Source organism: Puma concolor, chromosome A1 (genome assembly GCF_028749965.1).
Source record: "Puma concolor isolate L17-30 chromosome A1, mPumCon1.1.hap2, whole genome shotgun sequence".
NCBI lineage: Eukaryota > Metazoa > Chordata > Mammalia > Carnivora > Felidae > Puma > Puma concolor.
In genome coordinates, this window is record NC_141667.1 from 208,174,388 (window position 1) to 208,199,162 (window position 24,775).

The 24,775-nt window shown below is 33.3% G+C and overlaps 1 protein-coding gene and 1 long non-coding RNA gene across 4 annotated transcripts in view; one reads left to right on the forward strand and one right to left on the reverse strand.

The window, feature by feature from the left end:
- Positions 1-24,775, reverse strand: part of PCDH17 (protocadherin 17) — a 100,307-nt gene that overhangs the window by 59,239 nt on the left and 16,293 nt on the right. For 2 of the 3 annotated variants that reach the window (XM_086710996.1, XM_086711011.1), the window contains 2 exons: positions 4,123-4,181; positions 3,817-3,989 (listed from right to left, as the gene is read on the reverse strand). In XM_086710996.1, the coding sequence (XP_086567122.1) occupies positions 3,817-3,989; positions 4,123-4,181 (232 nt within the window). The remainder of the gene's footprint in view (positions 1-3,816; positions 3,990-4,122; positions 4,182-24,775) is intronic. The other variant, XM_086711003.1, reaches the window with a different exon arrangement.
- Positions 11,659-24,441, forward strand: LOC147584730 (uncharacterized). The gene is made up of 4 exons (XR_015252732.1): positions 11,659-12,329; positions 13,183-13,283; positions 23,560-23,623; positions 23,984-24,441. It is a non-coding gene; the product is annotated as an uncharacterized LOC147584730 (long non-coding RNA).

Below are 24,775 nucleotides of genomic sequence, written 5' to 3' on the forward strand. Positions count from 1 at the left end.
ACATACTACTGCTGTGTATTTGGGACGACTAAACTGATGGTAGCAATAAACATAATTATCAGGAATAGAACAAATGGAAAAAGTCTGCACAAAAGAGAAGAAAAAGTAATATTTGAACTAATAATAGAAGATTTCAAAGGCCTAAATCATTTGCAAAGGAAAACCATTATCAGTAGAAAGTTCCATTGAAAATGTGAAGATTATTTTTGGAATTAATTCTAATTTCTAAGCTAAAGAAATATTTTGAGTTAGAAATAGAACATCATTTTTCTTAATAGAGAAAATTTAAACAAGGAAAGAAATCAAATAAGCTAATACAAAAACTATAAAATATAATATGCTATTGATTGTTTTAACTGAAATGTGTTAAGGCACTACTACAAATTTTTAGAAAGGAAAAAAGACTCATAAATGGATTTCTTTCTGTTTAGTGTTTGGTTTCTTTCTCCTAAGAGAAAATTTACTGTTGATTCTTAGGATATTTTTGAAGGTATTAAAGATTAGGGTTTAATATTTGAAATCTGACATGAGATAATTGCTTAAATACAGCTGTCATCGTCTTTCATCTGTAAAGAAAATTATTCTTTATGGGTGTGCATTGAATTAATTTGGCATTGCCTCTCTTGACGCTTTTCAAATAAATTAACAGAGTACATTGACCAAGACAATGGCTGATGGCTTCTTCAAACATTTTAAAATTATTTCTGAGTAAACTGTTCATTATGTGAATAGTATAAAGCATTGGGTAAGAGGGCGGGCTCTGAAGGCATGTCATTTTATTTCTAATGTTGACTTCACTGCTTATAACTGCAGAACACTGAGAACATTTCTTAATATCTGTTAAATGTGAGAGTAGCAGTACTTCCTTATCTATAAATGCAATGAAAACTAAATAGGATAATAAGTTTTAAGTACTGCATAATTCATTCAATGCATATGAGCTATTCTTATATTCTCCCGTAAGGTTTGCATACATGACTCAGGTTTTAACTTATTCTTCAATGTTTATTTGATATCTAGTCATAGCAGTGAATCAGAATGTCTGAGCAAATTCTCACATTTGGAGACAAAGTTGTGTAGAAAAGACACAAGTTTTAGCTATATCTAGATGTAGCATAAAATTCCAACCTGCTGAGCAGATTAATATATTTTCTATACGTTCAGTTTTCTTGTGAGTGAGACAAAAATGATTAAGCATTTTAGAGTTTTCAGGTTAAATAAGCTAACAATGAAATGGAGCTAACACAGTTTATAGTAAATGGTAAGAACTCAGTAAATGCTAGTCTCCTTCTCTGAATCTATATGGGTAGATAGATAAGTATAAACATGGATAGATGGAAGAAAGAAAGAAAGAAAGAAAGAAAGAAAGAAAGAAAGAAGAAAAAGAAGAATGGAAGGAAGGAAGGAAGGAAGGAAGGAAGGAAGGAAGGAAGGAAAGAATGAAAGGAGGGAGGAAGGAAGGCAAAAAGGAAGGAAAGAAGAAAACAAAAAAGATGATATAGATGATGGAAAGAAATAGGGAGACTGAAGATGAAAAATGGAGACAGATGAGAGAGACAGAGAGGGAGAGCTTCCCCATCTCTACTAGTTACATACAGTTTCTTGAAGGCAGACTCCAAGTCAAATTTATTTTTGAGGTTCCTGAAGAAACTAACTTTCCTCAAGTATTGAAATGATTTAATAGATATTTATTAAATACATGAACTAATACATTAATCAGTCAATCAGTCAATGAAATACTATTTTATCTAATCCTCCAAAATCATGTTTTAAAGTAGAGGTCTGTATTTCTTCTATAATTCATAGATTCATAATAACTTTCCCATATTTATTAAGAAAGATGTGTGGAAACTAGTTGTTTTCCAGGACACATTTGTATTAGCATTCTCACTCTTACACTAGCAATTATTTTATGTAGAATGTTATTTACAATATATACCAAATATATGCTCTTCTAAGAATGGCCTACTTTTTTAAGGTATTATCTTCTAATATCAAAATTGAAAAAACAGATTTTCAGTATAAATTACATCTTTAGGCATAAATAAAACCACTTCCATTTTCTATAGGGGCCTTTGCTCTTTCCCATCAAATATATTGCTCAGTTGGATGAAAATAATTTAAAGAGTTAATGTGAACAGCATATAAACTTTTCTTTGATTAACAAAGTTTCTCATGAAATATGATAATAAATGCAAACTCTTTACTTACTCTATGCAGCTTTGAAAAAAGTAGCCAATGTATTATCCATCAATCACTTTATTACACACAAAGATGAGTCTATGTTAGGTTCTGTATTCACATATCAAGATGCAAGAACCCACTACTTAAAATTTGTCTAAAAAATTCACATATTATAATATGACATAGTTAAAACCCATCAAGATCATTTAAGTCACTTTAAGTAAACATTCAAATTTGTAGGAACTATGAATATTCTATAAATATTCAATTCAATATTCAATTGTAATTCAATTCAATTACAATTCAATTACTATAAAACACAATATTGCATTGTTGGACAAAAAGTTGCTATGGTGTATATGGCAGTTATGACTTATCAAAAAAGGCTTTTTTGGAGGCCAATCTTAAAATAAATTCAGGATGTTGTATTCAGTGCAGAAATATAAATTATATTTTATTGAACATATGTATTTATTTCTGTATTGCATATATATTATTATGAACCTATGTATTTATTTCTGTATTGAATTCACATATGTGTGAATGTGTTTGTATTAAAATGAATTTTAATTTTAGATTAGAGAAATTAATAATATCTATTGACACATATGTAATATGTCAGGCTTCACTACAGGCAAAAGGTTACTTTCTATGAATTGACAATCAAGAAGTGAATTAGAAGAATAAATGACTATGTTCACAAAGTTTAAATGTAGTTTCTCCCTAAAAAACTGAAATAATAAATATTAGATATATTTAAATACTATTATACTTTGAAAACTAGTATTAACTAATGTAATACGTACTTGCAATTCTGAAACCCGATTTATACAACAGTGTTTTTCATTTTTTATAATTAGACATAAAAACCTATTCACAGTGCCTAAGTCTTATATGTCAGAGTAGCTTAATTCTCTGGGTGAATCATTAGCAAATATTTCATTGTGTTTGAAACAATAAAAGCATCAAAACTAATAAAAAGGCATATCAAATGGATAAATTGAAGGTAGACTTTTAGAAAACATTTGTATTATTAGGAAGTATTTCTTTTTTATCTCTATCAGGGTAAACAAGTACATATTTATTTGACACCCATGCACATTTAGATGTAAATCAAAAAAGGAGCCAAAATTCTGGCTTGCTGTCATTTAACTCTTGAAAAACTACTTTGAGGCTAAAATGCACATTAAAAATAAACAAACTCTGCTAAAAGCTATAAAATTCCAACCAGGTTTTCATTTTACCTAAACGTGGTGAATTTACTAAATTTGATCTTGTAAGTTAGTATATTAGAATGTGCATATCTAGCCAACATATGCCCTGCTTTCCTTGCTAATGAAACAAAAAATGGGACAGGTTGGGGAATGTCTGTAAAGCTACGAACAATCTGGTGACTTTGGTCAAGTTGTCATTTTAAGATGGTTACAGACTAATATCCATGGCCTTCCTTTTTCTGTTGTTCCTGAGGTGTTGAATAGTTGCTTTCTGTCTGGGACAAGCTCGGGATCTGCTGTTTCTTTGATATATTATCAATGGTCCGTTCCACCGTGATAAACTGCGACTCTAGTACTAATAGGTTTATAATGATTGCTTAAGCTTTACACGTCGTAAGCATTGGAAGGCTTCACTCACCTTGTTCAAGTGGTTGGCTTTTAGTTGAAGTAGTTTTCATCTTGAGTGCCTCCCTAACAGACATGTCACAGCAGGAGCCTTTGTTAGTGTCTTGGTCACTGTCAGCCTGATCACTGTCCCCGTGCCCACTGTCTCTCAGGCTGGCTCTTTCTGGGTCCTTAAACGTGGAGCTACTGAAATACATATAAAGAAAAAGAAGAGAAAGTGTTGTCTCTACGAGTTTGAATCTGAAGTGTAGTCTCTTGCAAAGCAATTTTGCCACGAATGCAAATGGGGAAGCCGAGAAAGTTATTTAATAGGCCTTACCTTTGAACAAACTGCTGCCTGCTGCCCATGTAATTGGGCTCTGCGGGAAAATTGTCTGTCTGCGAAAGAGAAGGAAAAAAATACGTATAGTTGTACACTGGACAAATCTCCTGCAGAGCAACAAGATTTCCTAGTGGAAAAATGATTAATAATTCAAAAATTCCCTTAATCTTCAGATTTGTAAATTTTAATTAAATTGGAAATTGCTGACATGTAATTATGTACTCAGAACAATTAAATGATTCCGGTCCACAAATTACCTGTTAAAGTAAACAATGAGCCTGTCATAACTGGCATTCTCTGTTCCTACCAGGATGGATAACACTGTCTGCGTTGTTTCATAACCTAGATATTAAGATTGAACATTTGTGGGAGGAGTGAAAAAATGACCTAATTTCTCCATATTAAAAGTGTGAATTATTTAATAATACTCATTTTTAAACATAATTGCATCATCTGCTGGGATTTTACGCCCTCCATGTAGCATCACTTAAAGTCATCCACTCCTCAATTAAGAGATGCAGGGCCTTTCCTTCAAATTTTGCCAATAACAATTACAAGCATGGAACATATGGTTGAACTCCTCTCTATAATTCATTCTCATCTACATTCCTATTATGGCATTGAACTCAAACGATACAGTGGAAAGGGGTATTACCGCTGGTTATCGAAAACAAAGTGAAATAAAAATAAGAAATAAAATGTCACTTAAAATATTGAGAGTAAAGACGTTGAGAAACCAGGCTTGTTTTTGTGGTTGTTTTTACTGCTTCCAAACTGATGTGGAGGTCTGCCAAAAAGAACTGAATTCTCCTTGTATCATGGAACAGAGTCTTTTGGGAGAAAGAGACTAGATCTTTCATAGATCTCCCTATACTGTACATTCATACACATCACTTCTTCTTGCAGCTGACTCAGTGACAAAGGTTCTCCTGTTTTCAGCATCACTTCATATCACACCATTGTGCCCTGAAGCAGCTATGGATTCATACAAGATCATCCAGCATGTAAGTATCAGTGACACAGGAGCATGCGATTCATGAAGAAGAGGGCCCAAGGTAAGGCTTAACGTAGTGCAATATGTGTTTCCGTATAAATAAAGCTAAATTAAACTAACAGTACTCTTTTTTCTTCCCATGAAATAATTTTAATTATGTGGCTTTTGGGAACTATTTATTATTGGGGGGAAAATGACATGTTAAGAGTAATAGCTTAAAATACTAAGTTTCACTGTCTGCTAAAAGCTTGGGGACAAGAAATAGCCTCATAAATTTGTGAATCTATAATCTTTTGTCGGTGCTCAAATGACCTTTATCAAAATGCAAAGATGAAGGTAAACAAGGTCAATGCATTTCTCACTTCTAATCTGCTTTAACTAGCATTTGGTAGCAGACATTTTTCATTAACATGTTTTATTAGTGTTTAGGTTCTGTGAAGCACATTAATTTTTGTTTCCATAATGGCAAACTATCAGTTTTTAAGGGTGACAATCTTCTAGTAAAAATAATAGCAGAAAACAACACTGGGGCAAAAATGTTTGCAACAGAATTTTGCTAAATTTTAAAACTATAATTATTTAGAAACTCCACATTTTAGCTTAATAAAATCAAGTTCCTCTTTTGAATTAGTCAAAAACATGTATGCAACCTATTATTGTTGTCGGTTACAGACTAGGCCATGAGTATCTTAGAACACTTCAGAAAAACAGAATCCTGAGTATTACAGAGAGAATAAAATATAAATCAAAGTAGAAACTCTAGTTAGAAAACATAAGTGCTATTATAAGTAACTTTGTGATTGTAATGGCTTTAGTTAGGTGAAGCATCACAGGATAGGATCCCTATTCAGTTAAACACAGGGAAACAGATAAGGAAACTTTCCTTCCCCTGTTCTACTAGGGAGAGTATCTAAAAATGTTTGCCTATTGTTAAAGTTCTAAACAGCTCTAATAAATTAAAAGACTTGAGCTAAGAAATAGAATACGTTTTCCCACCGAATGAAGAGCTATTTTTAAATTATGTGTGTGTGCATGTGCACATGTGCATATGTATGTTTGTACGATGTCTGTTTGCATGGATGCATCAGAGTGTTTGATGACCACTGAGCGATGGTGTTGCTACCAAATGTTATTTTGATGAAAATTGAAAAACGAGAAGAAGTCATAAGAGAAGGGATTTTAGAAGGGGAAGAAAGAGGAGAAAAATATAATTTCAGAGAAAGGCAAGAGAAAAGTAGAGAGGAGAAAGAGAGAAACAAAAAGATACGTATACGCAGGAGGAGGAATGACGTGGAGAGAGGTAAAAAAGAATGTAAAAAAGAAAGAAAAAGAAAGAAAGAAAGAAAGAAAGAAAGAAAGAAAGAAAGAAAGAAAGATTGGTTTATCGTTATAGAATTTCACAAAATACAATTGTTAAAAATCTGCAGCTTAATCAGTAGCAGAGTATCAGAAGTTTACTAATAGTGCCTGCATTTATCCATTAAATACGTAGAAGCCTGAAAGATTGTGTGTGTGTTTATGATTACCATAATGAAATAGCCATTTGGCCTTTAACAAACATATAACTAACTCACTATAAAAACCACACTGGTTTTAATATAGAAAATAACATTTTCATTATCCAGGCTCCAAGGGTGTCAGAAAACTCATTTAAAATAATCTGAATATAAAATAACTGTATTTGCATAGGAAAATGAAAATAGACCCAAAACAAAAGCCATATGTACCACAGCATCATTTAATTTAGAAATGGAAGGGTTTTAAGATATTTCCCGATAATGTACTCTAAAAAATTCGTTTTACCTTGCATATCTATAAATCTTAACTTTTAAGTCTAAGAAGAAGGTAAAACTTGAGGTCAGACACTTGTAGTTTTTTAGGACTCATCAGAGTTATTAAACATGAATATTTATATCTTTGAAAATTTTATCCTCTTCCATACAAATTAATCATATACACTAATGTTTTCCCTTCAAATTCAACTGGAACACAGTGACTTTTAACTATTACTTTTAAACATATAATTTGTTTATTATTTTGTAAAAGTACTCGGAATTGGTGGGTAGTTACAGAAAACTTCCAAGATAGACACGTTAAAAACTTTAGAATGTGATCATCTTTTTAATCTAGTTCAGTCTGGAATAAAAGACAGAAGTTTGGCCATTTTTTACTGATTATTTGCTCGTAAGAAAACAGATCTGAACTATCTTATAAAACTGAGTCCATTCTCCTAGTTTCATTTTTTTGTTCATTTCTTGTTTTTTTGTTTGATGAACATGAAAACTTAGTATTCATTACTTTCCTTTGTACTGAAAACACAAATAAACAAGTAATCAATTAAACTAACATACAAAGTGGATAAGTCTGCATGATATGAAGAGTTTCTTTGATTACTTGCCTTCATGCATTTCTCCAGGAGTACTCAGCAAATTGTAGTCAATTTATAAATGACATTCAAAATCAGAATTTTTATCAGGAGTACTCAATAATAAGCTATTTCTCAGGTATATCCGAAGATATATTTACATACTCTACAATTTGCTTCTTCTGTTATAACTCTAGAAAACAAATCATGAGTTAAAAAAGCATCTATGAGAAAGACCAAAAGAAGGCACCTACTGAAACTAAACCACGTTGGCTCAAATTGGGTAACTTCTTTATTTGTTGAAGTAGATTAATTTGATATGACCACTTACATATGCCTAAAGAAGTTGAATTGAAAGTGGATAGTAAAAGGAGTCAAATAGATTATTTTTTACTAGTAAATAGTAAAAATAGCAATTCTTAAAATGTATCAAGCATTTGAAATAAGTCAACATCTATGAATGATAAAAATTCTCAGCAAAGGCAGAAAGAGAGGGAAACTTCTTCAACTGTATAAAGAGCATCTACCAAAAAACAAACAAACAAAAAACATGTATAACTAATATTATATTTACCAGTGAAAGACTGAAAGTTTTCACCCTTGCTTTCACCACTTTTATTCACCATTGTGCTAAAAGACCCATTAAGTTCAACAAGGCAAGAAAAATAAATAAAAGATAAATTAAAAAGGAAGGGGAAATTTCTCAGTTACTATACTCGCAGATAATATTACTGTTTAGGCAGGAAATAAAAAGGAATTAAAAAAAAACAAATTGGAAACAAAACTTCTTAGAACCAATAAATAAGGTTGCCGTATTCAAGGTCATCACACAAAAATCAATTATATTTCAATATTCTAGCAACGAACTATTGAAAACCGAACTTTCAAAAGCAATCCATTTATCATAGTTGCCTACCAATCAAATGCTTAGAAAAAAATATTTTCAATAACAAGTACAGAATCTGTGCCCTGAAAATTACAAAAGTTGATGAAATAAATCAAAGAAGATCTAAATAAATGAAGAAATATATTGCATTTATGGAGTGGAAGACTCAGCAAGGTAAAGCTGTCAATGTTCCTCAAATAATCTATACATGTAATATAACAACATTCAGATTTACAGCATGATTCACTGTAAATACAGACAAGGATTCTAAAATTCAAAATGGAAAGCAAAGTGACTATAATAGCCAAAAAATTTTTGAAAAAGAAGAATAAAGTTGGGGGAATCACTCTATTTTAAGAGTTATTATGAAGCTGCACTAATCAAGACAGTGTAGTACTGTAGACAAAAAAGACACATAGATCAATAGAACAGAGAAGACTGTCCATAAGTAGCCCACAGAAATACGGCCAATTGATTTTTGACACAGTTTCAAAAGGCAATTTGATAGATAATTCAATAAAAATGAACCTTAAACTACACCTCTCTCCATGTCTTTCTGTGTGTGTGTGTGTGTGTGTGTGTGTGTGTGTGTGTTTTATACATATGTATGGATGTATACATATATATAATGTATGTATGTATCAAATATATGTATCAAAATGGACCACACCTCTAAATATAAATGTAAACCTGTACATTTAAGAAAACCTAGCAGAAAACCTTTGTGACTTGGCAATATGCAGAGTTCTTAGACATGATACCAAAAGCATAATCCATAGCCAAAAAAAAAAAAAAAAAAAAAAAAAAACCATCCAGACTGATGCAGACATTTGGGATTTACTTTAAAGCAATGTAAACTATGTTCACACAAAGATTTGAAAGATTTGTACATAAATATTTACAGAAGCCCTCTTTGTCAAAACTGGAATCAGCCCATATATCTTTCAATAGGTGAATAGATAAACAGACTGTGGTACATGCATACATTGGACAACTATTTAGCAATAAAAAAAAAAAAAAAAAACTAGTGACGCAACAACTTAGATGCACCTCGAAAGCATTTTGGTGATTGAAGGAAGCCACTCACAGAAAATTTCACACTGTATAATTCCATTTATAAAACTTTTCAAAAAACCAAAAACTATGATGACATAGAACAGATCAGTGGATGGCAAGTTTTAAAACTGCCTAAGGGAGATTCAGCATGAAGATTTTCAACTCCTGAACTGTTTACTATCCTGATTGTGGTGGTGGTTTCATGAAGCTTTTATATGTACATGATTAAAAATACATGGAACTCTACACTCAAAACAAGTTCATTACTATATGCTCAAAAAGGTAATTCGAAAATTAAATCTAAGGCGCTATTTGCCTGTCATATATGCTGAAGATCCTTCTGCCTCACAGAGAATTATAAATCTATAAGCTCTTTTATTAAGTTTCTTCAATAAGGAGTGTTTCTGAACCTTTAAAAAATTATACAAAGCCAACTTATAAAACCTATGTAGAAATTCTGTATTCATTTGGACAGACTACAAATGGATTCAGGATATAGAGATCTATTCAGCCACACTAGCAAACCCAAGCAACAGCTCTATAAGACAGTCACCTTAATATGAATTATTTAGCTAAATTTTCATTTCTTTCAAAGATGTTTTCCTTGTGTGCAGTTCCTGTTTACCCAACCATAACATAAATACTTCAAATGAAGTTTGCAGACAGAATTTATTGCAAAGGGATGGCTTTTCTTTCTGTAAAAATAGGTCCCACACCCAACCTGGAGCTTGAACTCATGACCTTGAGGTCAAGAGTTGCATGCTTTGCCGAATAAGCCAGATAGACTCCACAACAAAAGAATGGCTTTTTATTTCAATGCAGGAAACAAACATGGCTAGATTGTGAAGAACGGGGATCCATCCTCAGAAACGGTGAGTTGTTTTTGTTTTTTTTTTTTTTAAAGAAAATACCTTGTATATTGATTCTACATTTGAGAGTGAACAGAATATATTTGTAAAGAGTGTAAACACATTGAATATGAAATGATTAGCATCTAAGATATACCAAAGTGTATTAAAATACCTTCAAAATAATTTTACAACTTTGGTGGTAAAATTAGGATATACTATTTAAAAGATGTTGTTTTATACTTTATATGACACAATATATGAAAATTTCTTAGTTATCTAATACAATTCCATTATAACTTTTACATTTTTTTAAGTCCTGCATGCAGCACTGTAATAATCATGAAATAATGATAACTGGAGGAAAGTCTGAGCAATTTTAAAACAATATTTGGATTTCTAGGAAATGAGACAATTATGGATAAGAAAATTAAAGACATCATCATTTTGAATCCCATTTCTAATAATTTCTAAGAAAGAAAACATCAGAAAACTATTTTCAAAGGTATCCCTGCAAAAGGAAGAGAAAAAAAATAATTCAATCATTAAGAAAGTGGATTGTATGGTTTAGTCTTTCTCATCACAGATGCTATTTCAGTAAATTCTGGAATTCAATCTGTGATTAATCCAATCACTATGTGATAAATATGTCCACAATACTTTGGTGCTAATTTGCCAGTGTTCTCTTATATTTCCCATTACAGACTCATGGGGCAGTCAGGAAATTTCCTATGGAGAGAACAATTTTTGACAAAACAAACAGCTCTCGCATTTCCAGAATCATTGGTGTGGAAATGTAGGAGGCAGTGCTTTATAAACTGCTGGCATCCTTGCTATCCTTTTACCTTTCTATGTCTGTTTCTTTACCAGAAAGGAGACCTTTGAGACAGAGGCTCAGTGGGTAAATTCATTCCACAAACATATGTTTAGCTCAGACCTGAGGCAATATAAAAATTCCAGCATTCAACAATATAAAATTCACAATAGCTGAGACCCAATCAAGAATTATAAGGTCTGCAACAAGTTAAGAAAATATAACCCATGGCTGGGAGAAAAATCAATCGATGAAAACAGATCCTGGCATGAAAGAGATGATGGACTTAACCAACAAGAATCTTAAATATTAGAATATTAAAAATATGGTCAAGAACGTAAAAGCCTGGCTTTGAGAGCAAGTGCCTTCTTAAAATTTGAGCCCTAAGTACCTCCCTTGTATCATTTTCATCTTGGGCCCGAAGGAGAGAAGTAGATGATATAGAAAAGACCCAAATGGAACTTATAAAAATGAAAACTACAACATTTGAAATTAAAAATACACTGAATAGGACCGACAGCAGATTAGACACTGAGAAGGAAAAGACGCAGCATTTTGTACCAGGTTCTAAAAGCGTATTTGCCTCAGTGTCTTGATAAACTTGTAATATATTTATGTCTAATACAAGAAGACTCTCCCAAAGGTTGCGATACAAATATGAAGAAAGGTTTCATTCTAGAGGTATTGATTTAGCATAGGAATTATTAAAGAGAAATGAAAGTATGTCTTTGACATACTTCGACTCTTTAAAGTCATTATTATGAGAAAACTGGCTTCTCACACACGAATTTGGGATTGGATGTGTAGTTATGGTGTTAAATCATATCATTACAGCTTCAGCTATACTAAGATGATCAGTGTTTTCCTCATCCAGGGGCACAGGGGAGTGGAATTTTGAAAATTCTTTTGAATTACGGACATAAGGTTGACTGCACATATTGATGCCATTGGGGTGAAAACAAAGCCAAACAAGTTGAACTTTTCCTTTAATTCAAAGGCACTGCTTTTCACATTGATAGTAAGCATTCTCTTTGCAGCAGACTGAACACAAGGGAGTGTTAAGAGGTGAATAATTCACTTTAAGCCTTTTCATACCGACATCGCTTCTGATAGCTTTGCCTTCAACAGAATATATGGTGTGGTTCTTTCTACATTGCTGAAGTAGGCAACAGCACTTTAAGCCACCACTTATAAAGTTATCTGACAGCACCTATGGCTCTGGAATTTTCAAAGTGCATGAGGTATGGCAATAACTGTATTTATCAATGATTTTCAAAATAATACATTTTATACAAGTATAGTGTGGTCGACATTTGTGTTTTGCTACTAAAGGCATAATAAAAACATGAGAAATTCTTACCACATTTAGCAAAGCTAGCATTACTTTAAATTAGAAATGAGAGAGCAAGAACAGCCACATCCTGTAAGCAAGCATTTTAAGTCTACAGCTCAATTAGGATGACTTAGATGATTTTGTTCTGAAAGTAATGAGTCTGTACATTAAAACCTTTTGCAAATGTTAACTCTTTCATAAACAACACTGATAATTTTAATAATAACTTGTATGCTGGAGTTTAATCATTTAATTTATGAATCGTAAAGAAAATCAGCTTTGAGAAGAAAGAAGAATGTTGAAATAATCAAAAGGTAAGAGGAGTGCTGTTTGTTATCTAGAAAAGCACACAAAGTAGAGAATGCTGTGCATTCTTTTTTATTTTTGCTGAAGTTTGGAGTCCATAGGCCACCAAGGTGCCCCTGAATGCTAGATGTGCTTTCTCTCTGGCAATGGCATAGAGTTATGCCATAAGTTGATGTCTTAGGGAAAAAAATTCAAACTTTGAGTGGCTGGCTTTAATACCTGCAATTAGTCCATTCTCTTTAGTAAGGTCAGTCTCTATCTCAACCCTAGCTTATACCCAGTCTTTTTGTTTTCTTCCAGTGGTGGTAGTGGGGGGGAGAGTTGGGAGTTCTATTATTTTCTGTTTGGTTGTTTGTTTGCTTGTTTGGTTGGTTGGTTGGTCGGTTGGTTGGTTTTGGCTATCTCTCAGCCAGATATATTGTCTTAGAAGATTCTTCTCTGCTTTCCCCCTATAGTGCTCTTTTTCTCTATCAAGAATATGGAAGATTTATCCCACCAGAGGGAATACCTACAACTGGTTTCTCTGCAATCAGGCCTCCAAACTAAGAACCCAAAGGTAAATGTAGCCAGTGAAAATTCATTAGAAGTCTGAACTTCTAGAACTCCGACATATGAAGAGAAAGAGAGAAAAGGGAGCGAGACAAATTGGTGACTCACCATTTTATTTACTGTCACTGTGAATGCAAGATACAGTTCTTAAACTCTTATTTCATTAATGTTAAAAACTTGCTAATAAGTGAAAGAAAAATTTGATAAATTAATTTATTTTTGGATTCAAGCCAGTTTTCAGTCTAATTTATTTAGCTAATATGGACATGTTTTGAAACTATACTGCACTGAATCTAAATTTATGGAAACAGAGTCATTGTGTACTTTCTATGTTAGGAGGCTTGGAGTATGCTGTTCCATTTTAGTATCCACACAACAGTATTATTGATATTTATTACTCATTCTCCTCAATTGCCCTAGGACACATAGTAATGTTACTGTCTACATTTTTTTAACAGAGAAATGACATTTAAGAGAAATGACAGCTAACTAACTTTCACAAAGTTACCCTTCATATACCCAATTCACTGCAGAACAACGTACTTGCCGGGAACCACCAGGACCAGTCAGTATCTGTGCTACCTCTCTGGCAAATAGAGAAAAATCAGGATCCGTCCCAACATTTTCAGAACTAAGTTAATGAGAAATGAATGTAACTTGCCTTGAAATGCTTTTAAAAATTACGTTACACACCAAGCAAAAATAGTACTGCCATCCCCCGTACTAATAAGACAACTCACTGAAAGAGTATGCGCTTTTACCTTTCCATGCTTGCACATTAAATTATTTGAATATGCTGAGCATTGCATATAACTCCAATAACTAGATTTTCTTCCTTTGGCCAATAACATAAAAAGGTAATAATGGCCGTGTATTATCAAACAGTCTAATGCAAGCAGTGGGCTTAACTGTATGATTACTTACCATCATGACAGTCATATAAATTGTCAAAATAGGCACTTCTGAACACTTACCTTTTAAAGTGCAAAAGAAATTCAAAGTATTACATTTAGCCAATCATTACAGAAAATTCCCCAAAAATAACTAATTTAAAAGATATAAATAACTAATGTAAGTAACTAATTTAAAAACCAAACTGTCTGTCTGTCACATATCATCAGTTTGTTTTTTTTTTTCCAAAATACACTAAAATTTAAAACATTACAGATACAATGATTTTGGTACACACAGTTCACCAGTCTTCCTCCTCCAAATAACGTTGTTGATCAGAAGATAAAGTCTATTATTATTTAAATAATCGGTTAAATTTTGCAAATGAAAGAAAAAAAAAATATCAGCAAGATAAGGTTCCTGTCTGATTTTGCATCTGCCTTTCAACTCATCACCTGTATAGGTACATTCCAGTTCCTAATAGTAAAAATAAATAGAAGGAATTCAAGGTGGAATTGAAGGATGAAATACCTTTCTTACTTTTTCCTTCCTCTAAAATTTAAATTTTTTTTTTAATGTTTATTTTTGAGAGAGACAGAGACAGGATGCGAGTGGATTAGGGGCAGAGAGAGAGAGGGAGACACAGAATCCGAAGCAGGCTCCAGGCTCTGTGCTGTCAGCACAGAGCCCAACGCGGGGCTCAAACTCATGAACTGTGAGATCATGCCCTGAGCCGAAGTCGGACGCTCAACTGACTGAGCCACCCAGGTGGCCCTCCTCTAGCACATTAATAAAGAGTTTTTAACTCTTTATAAAAGGAAGTTGTTTTTCTTTTTTTCAAAATTATTTATTTACTTTTGAGAGAGAGAGAGAGCGCGCACAAGCAGTGGAGGGGCAAAAAGAGAGACAGAACATGAGCAGGGGAGGGGCAGAGAGAGAGGGAGACACAGAATCCAAAATAGGCTCCAGGACCTGAACTGTCAGCACAGAGCCCAACGCAGGGCTCTAATTCACAAACTGTGAGATCATGACCTGAGCCAAAGTCTGATGTAATCAACTGAGCCACCCAGGTACCCTGAGAATTTTTAACTTTATAAGCAACAATTCATGCAAACAGCCAACCAATCAATTTATTTTACAATAATTAGTAAATAATGATTTATTTTAAATAATTACTTTGGGGGAATTTTGTGGTCCTGGTCTTTTGCATGGGTTTCAAAGATAAGTTACTAACCCCTTCCAAAACAACAAAAAATATATACAAATTTAAATTTTCAGGGGCACCTGGGTGTCTCAGTTAAGTGTCTGACTCTTGATTTCGACTCAGGTCATGATCTCACGATTTGGGAGACTGAGACCTGTGTCTACAGGAGCCTGCTTGGGATTCTCTCAGTCTCTCTCTCTCTCTCTCCTTCTCTCTCTCAAAATAAATAAATAAACTTTACATTTTCCAGAAAAAATTATCCATTGTATTTGAAAACAAAATGAGTAATGTAAGAGTACAATTACAAAAACTTAGGAGATAATATACAGGGAATTTGGAAGATCTGCCCTGAGATATGACTTTAACAAAGTAAAGGCATTCCTAAGTTTGAAGAAGAAATTAATTATTAATCAAATTTATGAGTATTAGATTACTAGAATATTTATCATTTTTCCCTCTGAAATACAGAAATAAGTATCACATTCAAAATGTATGATTCAATGGAAAGAGTCTATTTTAGGTTGGTATTCATACCTGAAATTAAAATAAAGCTAAGTGTCTTTACTAATGCTAACAGATTTTTAATTAAACATTAGCACAAAATGAAATGAAATATCTCTAGTCTTTATCAGACTGACACTTAATACCTAATTCAAGTATCCCCAGCTTTCTTTGCTTGGACACTTCAGTGCTAAGAATTTTTCTCCTCTGGAAAAAGCAGCAGGCTTACCCAGACAATCATTTCATGAGATAATAGGCCTGCATTCTTCCATATCTAGTTTGAAACAACAGACAAATATCTTGATCTTGTTAGAGGTTATTTGTAATTTACATGGTACAGGTTTTTTGGTGTTTTTTTTTTTTTTTTTTTTTTTTTTTTTTTATAAATACACAAACGGAAAGAAATTAAGAAATGTTAACAGTTAATCATACCTTACAAAAATGGTGTAAGGCCCACTATCTGTTTTTGAAAATCAAGTTTTATTGGAACTCAGCCATGCCCTTTCATTTACATGTTGTCGATGGCTGTTTTTCATGCTTCAATGGCAGAGATGAATAGTTTTGATGGAAACTATATGGCCCACAAACCCTAAATATTTACTATCTGATCCTTAATAGGAAAAGTTGCAGGCTCTTGGCTTAGAAAATCTACGTCTCAGTTCTTAACGTTATAATTAAAATTTTTAGTCTACTCACTCCTGTAGATAAAATACTAATGAGGCATTTTCACATATACACTACGTTTAATTAGGTCATAGTTTAAAAAAACAAGAAAACACACAAGTTATTTTCATCTTCTGTGGGACACAGACTTCTCTCCCAGAGTATGCATTTGGAAGCTGCCTGATTGAAAAATTGTTCATATTTTTTAAGTGGATTTCAGTGTTAGGTGATTTGTAGCATGTTTATATTCAATTCCAAACTACTTAAAACTGTGCAAACAGTACCATCATGGGAACACCTGAAAACAAAATGTACTTAGGCACATTAAGTTTCCTGAAGTGTATTACAAGTTCCTCTAGAGTGTACTTAGAATAAGAGTAAGTAACCTGTTCTTTCCCAGAGAAAAGAACTCTTCCGTTCTTGTTCCTTTGTCTCCTGTGCTTCCTTACATATTTTACAGGGTGATTTTGTCAGTGTTTCTCAACCTCTCCAAATCTAAACTTCCTTTCAACTTCACCAAGTGGAACCATTATAATTATTTCTATTTTATGGGTGGAGAAACTGAGGCCTATGGAATTCATGAAAGGCTAGCTGGAGGTCCCTTTATGAGTAAGTAATAGGAATAAATTTCTTTTGACTCAAAATCTCACACTCTTTCAAATAAAATCCTGCAAGTCCTATATGACCCATCTCCCTTTTGTGAGTATTGTGCTTTGCTTTCTAGACTATTTATCACTGTCTGATGTATTTTACAGATTTATTACTTTCATTCTAATAATGCTTGTTAATCAATGCTCCCTACAGAGTTCTGATACCAGGTCACACACCACCCCCCTGAATGGCTTTGTTCCTGCAATTGTTCAGCTCTGAATCATAATAAACACAGAGGAAAGCAATGAGGTCTACTGGATAGCTTTGGTTCAAACACAAGAATCAAAGCCAGTTCTATGATCAAATCTGAGAATCTGAGAATCTGCTTCTGGAGTCTCCAAAATCTGGAAATATTTTCACTCTATAGGACCAACTTACAGAACTTCTTGAAACTACTTGCTGGCTATCAATTTGAAAGATCTTGTGGCAATGTGTCGTACGTACACAGGTCCCAGCAGAGATGTGAAGCTTAATATATGAAGGCCTTAAAGAATTCTTTTCCAAATTGACCTGCCTTCTAGGAACTAAGTTTCACTACTCAAAGTAGCAATTATTCATGCTGTAGGATGTTTTCATACTCCATCAATACCTCCATAGGAATGCAGGCCAAACATGATATCCCAACTGGTATAGAAACAAAAGCCCTAAACTCTGAGTCACATGACATTAATTTTCTATTTCTAGCTAGCTGTATATATGTGAGTAATATTTCTCTGCTTCAATTTTCTCACATGAAAAGAAGTGTAAATGAAATCAGATGTTATCATATGTCTCTAACTCTGGTATTCATTGCTCTACAACAGTTCTTTTGTGGAAACTTCTCTTCAGTTTCTACCTGGGGTGAGCTTTACTTACCACAAGTTCTTTCTGCATAAAAAGCACTGTTCTGAAGGAAGACTTAACATCTTTCCACTTCAGAGTTCACTTTGGTGGTTTAAGAAGTTTAAAATATCTGCAAATTATTTTTTTTGCAAGACAGTCTATCAAAAATTGATCACTTTTTTAAATGTCTATTTAGCATTTAAAACAAGGGTGCCTCGGTGGCTCAGTCAGTTAGGTGTCTGACTCTTGATTTCAGCTCAGATCATGATCTCACAGTTGGTGAGTTCGAGCCCCAAATCAGACTCCACGCTATTAGTGCGGAGCCTGGTTGGGATTCGCTCTCTCTCCCTCTCCTTCTGCCTCTCCCCTGCTCTCTTTCTGTCTCAAAATAAATAAATAACCTTTAAGAAAAAAAGCATTTAGAACAAAGTAACCAATCCTGGTTTAAAGAGGTATAAACTGAAATTTGGAATAAAATAAATTAGCATTCGGGGCGCCTGGGTGGCTCAGTCTGTTAAGAGTCCGACTTCGGCTCAGGTCACGTTCTCACGGTCCATGAATTTGAGCCCCGCGTGAGGCTCTGTGCTGACCTTTGGGAGCCTGAAGCCTGCTTCGGATTCTGTGTCTGACCCTCCCCCGTTCATGCTCTGTCTCTCTCTGTCTCAAAATAAATAAAAAATGTTAAAAAAATAAAAATAAATATTAAATATTAAATATTAAATAAATATTTAATATTAAATATTTAAAAAATAAAAATAAATAAATTAGCATTCTAATAAAATTACTTTTTTATAATCGTAAGTATTCTGGTTTAAAATTGTACTCTTGCATAATTGCTAACATAAAATATTATTTTTATGGAGAATATGTCTGCATATCAGTTACCTGCTTCCATGTGTTACGTCATTTACTGCTAACAATAATAATCGTATGTGTTAATATTCATTCAAAATTTAGTATTGATCATATCCTTTATATGCATAATCATATTTCATCTTTAATTCTTATGACAATTTTATGAGGAACAAATATTATTACACCTAATAAGAAACCAGAAAAAAAAAATAAGGTTAAGCATCTTACTCTGGACAGAAAAGCTAATTTTTTTTTTTTTTTTTAGACCAAGAACCTTGGGAATTGAATCTCAGTGTAAAGAATCAAACCATCAATCAGGGAGGAACTGACTAAATGAATTATCCATTAATTGGCCCAGAATTCCATTATTGTTCAGATAATATGAAACCACATTGTTGACATGGAATAGTGTCTATGTATGAGACATTTATATTTTTAGACAAAACTCTAGTCGTGTGTCTTGCATGTGTTTGCACATTACAGCATGGGAAGATAGACAGGTTTATAATCCCTTATTCAAAATCCTTGCACTCAGACATGTTTTGTAATCCTTAAGTCTTCCATATCTCAGAATGACATTTTGTTGTACATGTCATGTATGGCCTATCCCAGCAGAGACTGATACAATACCTCAAATTTAAACATATTAGTATTTCTTCAGTAAAAAAAAAAAAAAAAAAATGTTGATATTAACACTAAGTGGGACAAGTAAAGATTAAAAATAATCTTAAATCAGTTCAGATCTAAGTTCTTTGGATTTTTATTTAGAGAAGGGATTGTGGGTCTGAACAACAAAAGATTAGCAATAACTACCTCTGAGTACTAAATTGTAAGCAATTATAACTTTTTAAATGCAACTTTCTCTATTTTCAGTCCACAAACATGTAATGAGTTCTTACTATACACCAGGTGCTGTTTTAGGTATGGTTTTCTAGTGGAAGTTTTGCAGTAAAAATTCCTCTTAAAATTAGGAAAAAAATATAGTCATTTAACTTTGGGAAAAACAAGAAAGAGAGAAACTCAAAGACACACATACTGGACCGAACACCTGAAGTTATTTTAAATGCAAAAACGTGGATCTTCTTGCATAGAAGAGTTTTGGAATAGTTGCTGTTATTCCTGAGAGTAAAATCTCTTCTAGGGAAACTATTGACTTGGTAAAAATCAAATAGGAAAGGAGTAAGTGGCCCTGCAGTCAAATGTAGCCAATTCATCCCTGGAGGCTGACTACAAACTCCCAGTTCAATGTTAGAGTAGTTGAAATCCAAAAGGCAATACACTAGCGGTGCCTGACTCTCAACTACACAGGTCCAGAGGCATAGTCTCAATGGAGTAGCTTCATCTTTAGGATATCTGTCACGGAGCCAAAAATTCAAGGGCCCCCAAATCTCATATATTTGCATTTCAATTGTCCTTGAAAAACTATTCTTTAAGGGTCACTTAATCCTAGGTTTAAAGAAATATTATGTCTTCTTCTTTTACATGCACTAGACATATTACGTATAAATATGAAACACAAAGTAGATAATTTGTCCCCCAAAGAAGTAAAAAAGTGGAAGAATTCTTCTCTTTGCTGAGGGCCTGCATTCTCCTTCCTTCTTCTGAAAATGGAATCAGGCTGTCATACATAGTTTGAAAAATAGGTTTTTCCTGTCTCTGAAGGAGCATGAGTTTATTCAAGCAGAGTGAGGTAGTTTATAAAAGCTATACACTTAATATAAAATAGACAAAGTATAAAACTCTTCCTGTAGTCTAATTTGATTTAAGGTTCCTGATACCTCTTTTCGTGAGAGGACAGAACATAACAATATGAAATGGTGCACCTACTAGCACTGTGCATAAATGGCTCAAGCTGAATGTGTAACAATAAGGTCTCCGTCTATTATTGCAGAACCAATAAATAAGCATAGTGAAAATCATGACATACTATTACATTACTCCGTGTTGCCTCTATTCATTAAAAAAAAAAGATGAGCGCATTTAAAATAATTTCACACGTCGAATGACAGTAAGCCTTCCAATCGAGATGATGTTGAAGGGAATATTTGTAAAGGGCAGATGCACGGTCTTATGTGGCTTATATCAACATTACAATAGAAGCATGAAGAATCTGATAAATAACTACTTCATCCCAAATGATAGCAGCATAGTAGCCCAGTTACATCATTCGCCTGCGCTACGTGTGTTCTGTTATTATGAAGTCAATAAAAAACACATTAAAAAGCTTTAGAAAAGACTTCCCTGTCAATTAGCCCTTGGATGGATTCTACTTTTTCTGTTTCTCTGTTGATTTAATATACTAGATCATATTAGCAGCATTGGCTTGTAAACAAGGAAGATCTGAATCCTATTAATGGAGATACGCTGCCAGAATAATCAGCTTCATACTTAACAAGTTTCCAAGTATTTGGAAAAGCTGTGAAATGGGATTATAAGGTTAATCTGTGTACATCTGGCTCGCCACCATATAAATATTTCAGAAACTTGATCTCATAGGCTGAAGAAACACCTGTCTAATCATGACTCTTTTCCAAGTTACATGAACTTCAGCGAGCAGAGCAGTACACAAATGCTGACAAGAAATGATGGTCAATTTACATAATGTATCTCTCGTGTTATGCATATAATTTTATCATGTAACTCTTCTGAATGAGGACGTAGGCAATATTCGGGGAAGATTCTGTGCTGTCATACTTATGTTGCCAAGAGGGAGTGAGGGGGAGGAAAATTTTTTTAAATTCAGGATAACCACCTGAAATACTATATATTGCTTTTTTTAATACCATGGTATGTAATTTTAGCATAATTGGATGTTGTAAGTATAAATGTAGTATAATATGGACCCAGAGAATAATTAATGAGAAGCAGGAGTTCGTGCATAAAATAACAGTAAAAAGTTCAGCAGTCCCTCTAGTTAATTGAAACCTTAATTTGAACATCAGTTATTTTAACTAGATCCAGGATTAAATAACTATGCTGACTCTTTGTCATATATACACCAGCACATTAAGCCTGATTTTATTTTTTCTAAATTTTGCTCAAAAACATAATTGGTTAAAAATGTACCGAATATGGCTTTTATCAAATTAACTTCAAATGTCCAACTTGAAAACATAGATTTTGAAACTGTGGTCCAAAATGGCAGCTAAAGGTCAATGAATCGAATTTCCAATTATATTTCCTGGGAGCAGATGGGTGCAATGAAACCTAATGATTGAATTTTAAATGCTTTCTTGCACCTTTTATCTGTTTCCCAACATGTTGATTCTACCTTAATGCTCTAACAAGATGATAGGTTTATTACAATTAACCAACTGAAATGATATCTCCATTTTCCAATTATTCATATCATATTACCTGGGGATATTGAATCAGAGCTCCTTTCCTCTCCCACCCCTAGTGCCTTTCCATCAAAATCCTACACTTACACCAAACAAAATCCAAACTCTAATATCATTAACTAACAGATGTGTCCTGGAGATTTGATTTCTCCAGTTAAATGATAAGTACTTAAAATGAAGCCCAAGTCCACTGAGGCTCAACGGGAAATTTGTAATGAAAATAATTATAAGGTATTTGTTGGATAAGATTAACTATAAATTTCTTTTCCTTATGCTATAAACAGATACATTAGTCTATTTCTCTGACCTGCATAAGCATAAATAAATATAGAGGGAAGTTTTATCAAGAGGACAAAAAATGAAATGGTCTAGGGGTACCTGCCTGGCTCAGTCGGTAAAGCATTCAACTCTTGATATTGGGGTCATGAGTTCAAGTCCTAAGTCAGGCAGAGAGTTTACTTAAAAAAAAAAATTAAATGTTCTGTTTTCAGGAATTGTAGATGGAGGATTTTATCTCTACTATATCTCAATAGAGCACATTTTTGCATGAAGAACAAAAAGAAGGAATTATGGAAAGGTTTATTTAATTACTTTTATAAAAAAGAAAACCAATATTTCATCTTTTTAAAATATTTTTTCATGTTTATTTATTTATTTTGTTTGTGAGAGAGAGAGAGATAGAGAGTGAACGGGGAGGAGAGAGAGAAAGGGAGAGAGAGAATTCCAAGCAGGCTCTGTGCTTCCAGCAAAGATCAACATGGGGCTCGAATCCACAAACCATGAGATCATGACCTGAGCTGAAATCAAGAGTCCAGTGCTCCACCCACTGAGCCATCCAGGTGCCCCCAATATTTTATGTTTTTAAATCTAGAACAAAGGAGGGGGGCCTGGGTGGCTCAGTTGGTTGGGTGTCCGACTTCGGCCCAGGTCACAATCTCGCAGTTCACAATTTCGAGCCCAGCATTGAGCTCTGTGCTGACCACTCAGATCCTGGAGCCTGCTTCAGATTCTGTGCCTCTCTCTCTCTCTGTGCCTCCGCAACTCATGCTCTATCTCTCAAAAATAAATAAAAACATTTATAAAAAAGAAATCTAGAAAAAAGGGAATCCAAGAAGCTTTTTATTTTAACTAACCAACAAAAGTTTCTCATTTATTAAATGCATTTTAATAATGTTAAATATAATATTGTTGAATCCAACCCATTTTAATCCAACCCATTCCTATATTGCTCCACTATAGGAATCAACTCTAGGCACCTCAGGTCTGAATATATATATCTGAGTTCTTTAAAAATAATTACATTCGATGTAAATATACAAGGTTCTTAAGGTAGCCCTGTAAAAATATATTTTCAGAATGGATATCACAGAAAAGAGACCAGATGGCAAGAATAAGAATAAAAGAATCAGAACAAGTCATGTGAGTAAGGCATATGTAACAATTCCTTTCCTTTTGTTTCAAATTATATGTTTTGATGATACTTTCCAAATATTCAAACAACTTTTTGGAATTTTTAAACAAATGATATGTGTTTTCAGATCATATGGTTTCATGTGAAGACTAACAAAAATGCATGAAACCTGGTGAACCTGTAGGACGTTCCCATTTTACCAGTATTGTTTAGAAGTCACATTTCTAGTAGATTTCTAAACTGTATTCCTTAAAAGAAAGCATGTGTGATAGTTCAAGAAAAAATACAGAGAAATGAGTAAAATTCAGAGAGATTATGGAACATTACAGGCTCAGTTTCCCATTTACTGATCTGCTCCTGGTTCTCAGACTTCTCTTAGTAACAGGACAGCAAGACCCAGACTGGCATCCTGTAGGGAGAAAGCAGCACCCATTGTTGCTACGCCTTCTTTCCCCAACATGCCAAATATTCCAGAGTAAATTTACAGATGGGCTCAAACTATAATGTTTGGGTAATTGTAGATATAAATGTCCCCTTTGAAAACTTATTATTCGTTGGTGTATCTTATATGATATTTAACACTATAATCTCTCAGAAAGTTTTCTCCTCTTTTCGAATGGTAATTGACAATGAATCCTAAACTTTTAAATGTCATTTCTCTGCTCCTTCCTATTATTTTTTTCTTTAATTTTGTATCCCAACTATCTGGCTAGTGGAGATAATTAAATTTTTAATATGGTTTGAAAGCTCATTCTGCTTGAAGGCTTTATTCTATCAAAGCTTCTTATTGTTTGATAAAGATTTTGCAGTTAAAGTTTAAAATTCAGATAAAATAGTAAATAAGTCCTAAAACAGCTTAAAAGTAGTAAATTATTTTAATTAAGAGCTTTTTAATTATTTTTTATTTATTAATTGAATTGATAATTATATATTGAACAGCTCTGCAGGTTACATATTTTAAATAACGATAATGAAATGGGTAGCATACTGTTTACATGAATGCTTAGCTTATGCTTCCTCAGTATATGCATAGAAATTTCATACCACCTACATGAAATAGATTCTGAGATTTTGAGAAAAATTTTGTAGTTGGGTTATTATTATTATTATTATACACATTGATAATTGCCCATGGTGATTTTCTTTTTGCAATATCAGAT